At 50.6% G+C, this 9,080-nt stretch overlaps 1 protein-coding gene across 1 annotated transcript; it reads left to right on the top strand.

Moving 5' to 3' along the window:
- The first annotated feature begins 229 nt into the window (after positions 1 to 229).
- On the top strand, positions 230 to 8,397 carry Pax1 (paired box 1). The gene is made up of 5 exons (XM_048455563.3): positions 230 to 506; positions 931 to 1,560; positions 2,971 to 3,113; positions 3,570 to 3,792; positions 8,271 to 8,397. Exons 1-5 carry the CDS (start codon positions 245 to 247, stop codon positions 8,360 to 8,362), a joined length of 1,350 nt encoding a protein of 449 aa, XP_048311520.3. The 5' UTR covers positions 230 to 244; the 3' UTR covers positions 8,363 to 8,397.
- Positions 8,398 to 9,080: the final 683 nt, after the last annotated feature.

Here is a 9,080-nt window from a genome sequence, read left to right as displayed (position 1 = left end):
TGTGTGTGTGGGGGGGCAGGATGGGTTCCGGAGGGGGTGGAGAAAGGCAGAGGGGGAAGCCAGGAGCTAGGGGGAGGGGTAGAGTTTCTGGGCGGGGAGGGGGAACGCCAGGGCGCGGTGACGGGAACCAATGAGCTGCCAATTCGTGAGTCTCCAGCGTGACTGCAGAGATTGACGTGGAGGACACGTCAAATTGATTCTCGCACCCCACAGCTTCCCGGTCAGACGAATTTCTCCCAATTTGATGAAGTTCACCTTGGGCCTGGGGTCGCGGGCCTGGAGAGTGTCCTGGGAGCGGGCGGCGGCGGCTGCGGCGGTGGGCCCCGGGGCGGGTAGCGCGCTGGGCAGCGGCTCACTGCGCGTCTCCAGCCGCCGCGGCCCTCGGCTCTCGCGCGCCCTCCCTCTATGCCTCTCCGGCGGTGGCGGCGCCCGAGCTCTCCCGGACTGCGCCGGGCCCAGCTCCCGCCGCTCCGGCGCCAGACAGCTGGCCGGCCCGCGCGCGATGGGTAAGGGGCGAGCCTAAGGCAGGACGCGGGCGGGTGAGGAACTGGGTTCAGACTCTCTGTCTCCCTTCGTTCCCGATGATCCCCTTTCCTTGGGCAAAACGATTCTGTGCCCTCAGGAGCCGTGTTCTTTCAAGTCCCCGGTCCTCGTGGGGACAGTCTCTTAAGTGGGGAGGAGGTGAAGATGCGACCAAAGTCGGGAGAGGGCAGGGAGGGCTGAAGCGCACAATGTTTGCCTCTGATTCTGACTCTTGCCAGCACGTACCCCTCTTTTCTCTCAAAATCTGAGCTGTCAGGGGTAGGGGTGGACCTGCAGGTTACCTTAGAGTCGCGCTAGGATGCAGTGCATTGGCTCTCGAGGACACCCTTGGCTAACCCGCCGGTGTTTTCTTCCCTGCCTGCTCACTTCTATCCGGCGCGTCCGCAGAGCAGACGTACGGCGAAGTGAACCAGCTCGGTGGCGTGTTCGTCAACGGCCGTCCTCTGCCCAATGCCATCCGCCTGCGCATCGTGGAGCTAGCACAGCTGGGTATCCGACCCTGTGACATCAGTAGGCAACTGCGGGTCTCGCATGGTTGCGTGAGCAAGATCCTGGCGCGCTATAACGAGACCGGCTCCATCCTTCCCGGGGCTATTGGGGGCAGCAAACCCCGAGTCACCACCCCCAACGTAGTGAAGCACATTCGGGACTACAAGCAGGGGGACCCTGGCATCTTTGCCTGGGAGATTCGCGACCGGCTCCTGGCTGATGGTGTCTGTGACAAGTACAACGTGCCTTCTGTGAGCTCCATTAGTCGCATCCTGCGAAACAAGATTGGCAGCCTGGCGCAGCCAGGTCCCTTCGAACCAAGTAAGCAGCCTCCGCCGCAGCCTGCGCTGCCCTACAATCATATTTACCAATACCCATATCCCAGCCCAGTGTCACCCACGGGCACTAAGATGGGCAGTCATCCTGGGGTCCCCGGCTCAGCGGGCCACGTCAGCATCCCGCGTTCATGGCCCTCCGCACATTCAGTCAGCAACATCCTGGGCATCCGGACGTTTATGGAGCAAACAGGTCAGTCATGATGTCTTCTGTAATTCTCAACAAAGGGGTAGAATTGGGAGCGGGCAGTTGAGTGAGGGGGGTGCATGCCCTTCTCCTCCTAGGACTGATTTTGGCTCAGAAAATAGTTCAGGACTGGTCACAGAAGCTGGGGGTTCAGAACCTTCTGTGGGAGTCTTCGGACATCTTGAACTTTTTATGACAAATATGGAAAATATTTCCTAAACAGAAGAGCAGACACAGACCACAAAATCGGAGGCTTGAAATTGCACTTTTTCATTCTTGCAAAAAAGAATGCAAATGCCTATCGCCCAAATCTAAGCCAAACAAACCGCTTGGGACATTCTGCAGGACCCTTTCTTTAGCTTTCAGGTTCCTTCGAAAGCTTATGCAGGCCCAGAAGCTCTTTTGAGTAAAAGAGAAAGAGCCCTGTGGTGTGATCAGTTTTTCCTTGTAAGTATGGCTCAGATCTCTGTCAGGTTCAGAGGCCTTTCAAGTCCGGTCCTTAGACTAGTGGTAAGGGCGCCCCATTCTCTTCAGGAACAGTCACTAGGATTTGTGCTTTGACAAATTGAGTCAAATGGTGGTAGTTTCTGATGGATGGAAAAGGCCAGAAGTTTCAGGCAACTTTGGTGCCCTGCCTAGGACGATATAGAAGCATTGGTACCCTTTCCCAAGCAGCTAGTGCTATGCTAGCAGACTCTGGACTACAGTAAGCAGTCTAGGAGAAGCAAGCTGAGGAAAGAAAACGGCTTAGCCCAGGCATGGGACGGATTTCCCAGGCCTCACACACTGTTCATCTGGGTGGCTCTAAACCATAATAACAATAGCACCAACCAACACTTCCCAAGGAGCAACAGAAGGCAGGTGGTTGGGAGGTGACTGTCATGCCTGTGCAGGGGGTCTTCCCTCGTCTGGGGACACACACCTGAACTAGGAACAGCTCTGTGCCTGGTGTAGCTCTCAGAGTTGTCGCCTCATTTGGGAGACCAAGAATGTCTCTAGAGGTAGCACCAGGCCAAAATGAACTCTTAGACCTTTAGATGATAATTAAGACATCCAGAGGCTTACACAATTTTCGAGAAGCTGCATTGAACTTAAATCTTTCTGGTTGTCACTTTTGAGCAGTGTAGAAACTGCCGGTGTCCCTCGCTTGTGCTTATATATTTTCGTAGGAAGCGGGCCAAGGGTTGGGGGAAAATGAAGGGCAGGCCCTGTCGTCCCTGCTCTGAGTGAAAGCGAAGTGTTGGGCCCTGCCACCCCTCTACCTCCAAAGAAAGGTCTTGGGAGTTTGTGGCACCCTCTGGGTAGGTGCCGGAGGGGATGTCTGGCAACACTCACGGCTTCTCATCGGGTCCTTGGCTCGGCTGCAAAAATCTGGCTGGAGGTCTTCACAGGCTTCCACTGCATCTGTTCTTGCAGGGGCCCTGGCTGGGGGCGAAGGCGCTGCCTACTCCCCCAAGATGGAAGATTGGGCGGGTGTAAACCGTGCAGCCTTCCCCGCCTCGTCAGCAGTGAATGGGCTTGAGAAACCTGCCTTGGAGGCAGACATTAAATACACTCAGGTAACCGGAATAAGGGGCACGAGGTGACCTGGGGGGGGGACAGAGGAAAGGTTGGGGGATGGAGCTAGAGAGAAAGAATAGCACTGTCTCCCAGGCAAGCTTCAAGAAATCTCGGCAGCGAGCATCTTCAGTGGCTAATTGCTGTCCTCAAGTCCCAAGGTCCTAGTTTACAGCAGCCTGAGAGAAGAAGACTGGCTTGTCTTGTGATTTTAAAAAAAAAAAAGAGAGAGAGAGAGAGAGACTGAAAGCCCCCTTTTCTCTATACCTTGAAGGTAGCTACCTGGACCTCCTTGCTTTTTATTAGCACTGATATCATTGGAGTAGAGTTTGAGTAATTGGTTTGCTAGAGAGTCCCAGAATAGAGACAAGCGACGGGACAGGACAGCAGAGTCCATGTCAACTTGGCCTGTGCTGGAGAAGTCGGCCGGGTTTCTGATAATCTGTCTCTACCTGCAGTCGGCCTCCAGCCTTTCCGCAGTGGGTGGCTTCCTTCCTGCCTGCGCCTACCCGGCTTCCAACCAGCACGGTGTATACAGCGCTCCAGCAGCCGGCTACCTTTCCCCCGGCCCGCCCTGGCCACCCACCCAGGGACCCCCGCTGGCGCCCCACGGAGCTGGTGTGGCGGTGCACGGCGGGGAGCTTGCAGCAGCAATGACCTTCAAACACCCCAGCCGAGAAGGTGAGGGGCACCATCTGGGAGACGTCAGGATACTGGAGGGGCTAGGAAGTGGGAAGAGGAGCCTGGGAGGCAGAAGAGAGGGGAGAGAGAGGAGGGAGAAAATTGAGTGAGGGGGAGAGGAGAGGGGAAGAGAAGAGAAGGATGGAGAGGGAAGTGGGCGCGGGGCGGGGCGGGGCGGGAGGAGACTCTAGAATACTAGAAATAAACCCGAGTTAACTATGCAGTTTCTTGTGGCAGGGCAGATTCGTCTCTATCAGGTGTACCTAAAGAAAAGACACAGGGAGACCGAGAGACTCCCCCAAACCGCCTCCTTTAATTTTATTAAGAGAGAAGGAAGAAAGTCGGGTGGGTAAACACGATTTTAGGTGTGGTCGATTCGGAGTTCTTGCTACCGTTGGTCAAGTTATTGCTCCTCTCTGGTCTCAGGTTCTCCATCCCAAGAACGGTCTAAAACGCCTTCCAGGTCCACATTTGTGTAGCCTGCAAAATGTTGCTTTCTACAGCAGCATGCCTGCCAATGGCACTCCGGACCTCCGCACCTGGACTCTGTTGGTCCCTGCCCAGCTGTTTCTTTCTAGTTCCCTATTAACCTTGGCCCTGGTCTCTCCTTAGATTCTTTTTCTTCAGCGCATTCTGTGTGTGGGGGGGTGGGGGGATGGAAAACATTTCGGCTTTGGTCTTCGGAAATTCAGGCTGTTTCTTTCCCAGGGCGCTGTGACTTAAAACCTCATCTCCGCCCCCGCACTGCAGTCTGCTCCCTAAAAACCCAACTAAGAGATTCAACCTGTGGGACCGGCATGGGTTAAATCACATTGTCCCACGGAGTTCAGATTTTTCACTGAACTTGGGAAATAATTCACCTGAACTTAAATCTGCCAGTTATGAACCTGCCTATATTTTGGTTTTGATTGCCAAAAAAATTAAACTTCACTGCTCCGATCAGGATGGTGGGGGAATGCCTCAGCTTCAGCAGAGAGGGGACTGTCACACACACCGGAACAGCATGGGTCAGGTGGCTGTTCTGGGCTGAGAAAAGAAACTTTACCTTATCTGTCTCACACCTACTAAGCTAGAGGGGGTGGCAGTGGGGGTTGGTGGCCATAGCCAGGCTGATGATGGTGACTCTCAGACAAAAAGAGTTATTTCCTGAAGTTTTGGTGAGGCCGAGAGACAGGATCTGGGCGCTGGAAGGGAAGACCAGGGTACCATCCATAGAAGTGAGCTAAAGGGAGAAAACGGCTTTTGCATTTTTTATATTTTTAAAAGAACATTCATATCCTAGGATGTTAAGATAATGCTCATTTGCCTAATTATTCAGAAATTCAAGTGCTGAAAACTGACCGAGTTGGATAATTTACTTTAATTTTATTTAAATAATAGCATAATACTACTTACTTATTTGCAGGAAAATCCAAGAAGGAGTTCTGAAAGCCTGAGATTATGAACTCCCAATATCCTTACATTTAAGGTTAGTTGAAGGTTGCAGTGTGGGGATTTCCACAGGTCGTCCACTTCTCCCACTGAAACTCAGGACTGTTGATATTGATATTTGAATCAAATTTGCTGCACTCTGTAAAGAGCTTAACTGAGCAGGCTTACTTGAATTAAATAAGTATAGCCAGGAATTTAAGTGGGTTCTCCTGGTTTGATCCCAAGGGGAATGAAGACACAGGAAAATAAAGAGGTCTTTGACTTCAGAGGGAAGTAGTCCATTTTCAGAAGGGACACTTGGTACCAAGGGTGCTTCCAGCCCCACGTTACCCCACATTAGAAACAGGTGGTGCAGTGTGGTGGATAAGATCCAAAGGTGATCATAGGAGCTCTTAACTCTAAAATCCTGTAGTCAACTTGGTCAGGGATCTGTATTTGGGTTTATTTCTATTTCTGATTGATTGCCTTTATCAGACAACTTTTAGAAACAGAACATCTCGCTAGCTGTTGCATCCCTGCCCTGCGGCTCTCTTATCTGCTTCCTTCAATAAAATGTCTCATTTTCAAAACCTACAACCGAGCTATGTTGGTCACCAAATTAGTTCCTCTGGGGGGGGGGGAAGCTGGTTAAAAGAATTATCCGCACCCATCTTGATAAACGATTTTTCAGGCTGGCATGCAACCATTTGTGTTCAGGGAGTGTAAAAGGAATGTTCCTTAAGCACCTGTTCTTGAAGCATGAGAATTACACACTCCCGTGGAGTGTGACTTTACACTCTTCTCATGGGCAGAAAAATCAGATTTTAGAGATTGCTTCCTAAATGGTCTTTGAAAAGTCGAGGCAAAGTTTACAATACAGTGTCATTTACTTTCAACGATTTAGTTAACAATTAAGTCTTCAGAGAAAGCTACTTTATGAATTTAAGGTTATTTTTTAAATTTATAATATCAGATCTATAATATTTAACTAACTGTTTGAAACAAAATTGTTGAAACAGTGAGTTCATATTCATATGAATACTTAGTAAAAATCAATTATTTTTGATGATCTGATGCCTACCCAGAATACAATTAACATTAGAGTGTCCCTCCAGTTACCTTTAAATGGGCATCTTACTCGTTATTCAGCCTAGAGCCTCAAATATCAGCTTATGCTTCACAATTTACTACCTTTTCTTGGTGAAAGGTTCCCTCCTATACAGGCAAGAAATGATGTTGTTTCCCATCTCTGGAAAGTGAACTTTAATTCTTGGTAACTGAGAAAAGTAAGGAGGTGTGGGGTTTTAAAAACACTCGCATCCACCCAAAGCTCTTGGTGCAAGAACTTGCCTGCCCATGGTGACAGACACCCCATGACCTCCTCCCAAGGCAACAGACATTCACAGAAACCAGTAAACCTTTAGGGTTCTAAAATTGCTCCCAGAAGGATTAAGAAAAAAAAAAAAAGGAGAGGGGGAGTGAGACTTGGAAATCAAATCTGTGAGCATCACTTTCTGGCTTCCAGTGAGAAAACCCACACAAGGAAAATTTGCTATTTATAGTTGTTAAAAAGAATTTGTAATTTTATTCTGATTATTGCTCATCCAAAGTTAGGGCTTTCAGGATACCAAAAGAGAATAGTGTCATGAATGACTAGCTAGCTTTTGCAAATTATAGAACTAGCCGTGTTCTCTCTCTTGAAGTTCTGAGCCACTCTTGGTCCTGCCACACAGTGCTAAGCCCTTGCTATTGTGGTATTTTAAAATGTCCACCATAGTCGTGCTCCAACAGATTAAAGTATGCCAAGTGACCCTAGCTGGAGGTCCCCAGAATGGTACATGCTCATATTTCCAGAACCCTGCTGTCTAAAGGGGAGGGGGCTGAGACAGAGAAGAAAGCTAAGGAGAGTTTTGCCTAAGTGGGGGTGGAATCCCTCTCCTGGCTCCAGGGTGTTTATTTTTTCCGCTGGTCTCTAAGGTAACTCTTGCCTGAGAATCCTCCTCCTCCACCTCCTCCTATGTTTTTAAAACAGTTCCCCACTTTTGAAGTGCGTGGATGGGAGTGGGGGAGAGAGTCCAAATAACTGCTTCGTGAGAAGTGGGAAAAACCTGGGGGTTTGTCCTGGAAAGTCTTTCTAGGGCTTCAAAATCTTTCACTAGTCGTGTGTGTGTGTGTGTGTGTGTGTGTGTGTGTGTGTGTGTGTGTGTGTCTTCTCCGTATACTGTTGCTTTCAAATAGGATAGTCACAATACTTTATGTCTGGGGCTCAGAGGACAGCTGGCAAGTAAGAAATCGCTCTCGCGGAGTGGAATTGAGTTGTTAATGGAGAACTTGTAACGGCAGGAGGGAAAGGAAAACCGAAAACGTGCCTCTTTAGAGATCATTAGTTTTTGTCTCCTGGTGCAGGAAAGGCTGCCCTGGGTTCCCGGGAAAGGAAAAACAGGATTGCACAATCGTGGCGTCACTTTCTGGCTTCCAGTAGCAAAACTTGGGCCCCTTCCCAAAACCCCAAATAATAGAGCAATGCCGAGAATACCGCCTGATCTGCTGACAAGCCCGCTGCCACTTAATCTCGAGGTCCACAGACCCCAGGAGGGGCTGTGCCCGCAGTATTCCGCTGCTTACCTAACGCAATACCTTGGTTCCTGTTGGAGGTCCCCAGGAATGTTTGGTGGCTCGTTTTCTGTACCCCTCCTACTTCCAGTCCTGGCACCTGTTTATCCAGCTGGGGTCTGAAGTGAATCGATGGGCGGGGGTCGGGAGGACTCTCTTTGCAGCCTCGAGAGTCAGAACCGGGTTAGTCATCTTCTGAAGTCTCCTCAGGAGCGGGAGACCTCCACACTATCCCTGGCATCCAGGGCAGAGGGGGAAGGCTTGCCTTCGTGGTCATCCTCTGGAGTGAACGCCTGGTGAAGAGATACATTTGCCTAACCTGATTTAGGCATAACTCCTGTGAAGTGACAGGGAAGGGTGAGCGTCCCCCCTCTTTCAGGCATTGACTTGATGGCGTCCTGCTCCACTTGTAAGACTTTTGGCAGTGACCCGATGCTCCTGTGCTTCCTCCACAGGGGCCGACAGGAAGCCCCCCAGCCCGGGCGGCAAGACCACAGACGCGCTTGGTAGCTTACACGGACTGCCCATCCCAGCCTCAACCTCCTAGGGCCTGTCCCCTCGAAGAGCCACAGCCTAACACAGAGGAGCCTACTGCACGGCTCAGCTCACTTGGCCTCCGCCTGGACATAAGGAGCTAGGGCCCAGCGCTGTCCCGGCCTCCTCCTGCCTCTGGCCAGTATCGCTGCGCTAGTCCATAGTGCAGTGAGCCCCTGGGATCTTTTAGGCTTTTCTGAACCTTGTCTTTAGATTGCATCCTCCGAAGCATCCTAGCTCGGACAGAGACTCCTGCAACCACAGCCTCAACTTAAAAATTTGTTACCCCCCCCACCTATATCCATCCTCTTTTGCTACTCCACTCCCCTTCTCTCTCTCCCCACCTCTACCGTCTCATCTCAATCCTTACTCCTTCTGTACTCTGCCCCTTTCCCTCCAATTCCTAGTCTCCCTTCTTTCTTTTCTCACCATCAAAGGTCAGAGTCCTCTTCATCTCTTTACAGCTCCTCTGACTCCATTTCTTCCACCTCGAAAGATTCAATGCACTCTCCAAAGGGCTATCCCTCCTCTATACCCCTGACTCCTCTGAGAACCCAAGGGAGTGGGGCTTGAATTTAGGAGCAAAGAAGCCAAAGCCCTTTATCATATATTTTTATAGTAACAAACTAGACTACACCTTCCTTGGATTGCTCCCCCATCCCCCGAATATTGTTTGGATTTTTTCCCCCTGTGCACAGTGACTTAGTTGGCTTTGCTTCTGGATTAATGTC

This window comes from Myodes glareolus, chromosome 10 (genome assembly GCF_982192425.1).
Source record: "Myodes glareolus chromosome 10, mMyoGla1.1, whole genome shotgun sequence".
Taxonomy (NCBI): Eukaryota; Metazoa; Chordata; class Mammalia; order Rodentia; family Cricetidae; genus Myodes; species Myodes glareolus.
This window is presented reverse-complemented; position numbering and strand designations above follow the sequence as displayed.

Coding starts and splice junctions, on each gene's coding strand:
- Pax1 (XM_048455563.3), top strand. CDS start 245: ATGAAGTTCACCTTGGGCCTGGGGTCGCGGGCCTGGAGAGTGTCCTGG. Junction 1,561..2,970: donor GACGTTTATGGAGCAAACAG/GTCAGTCATGAT, acceptor CTGTTCTTGCAG/GGGCCCTGGCTGGGGGCGAA. Junction 3,114..3,569: donor CAGACATTAAATACACTCAG/GTAACCGGAATA, acceptor CTCTACCTGCAG/TCGGCCTCCAGCCTTTCCGC.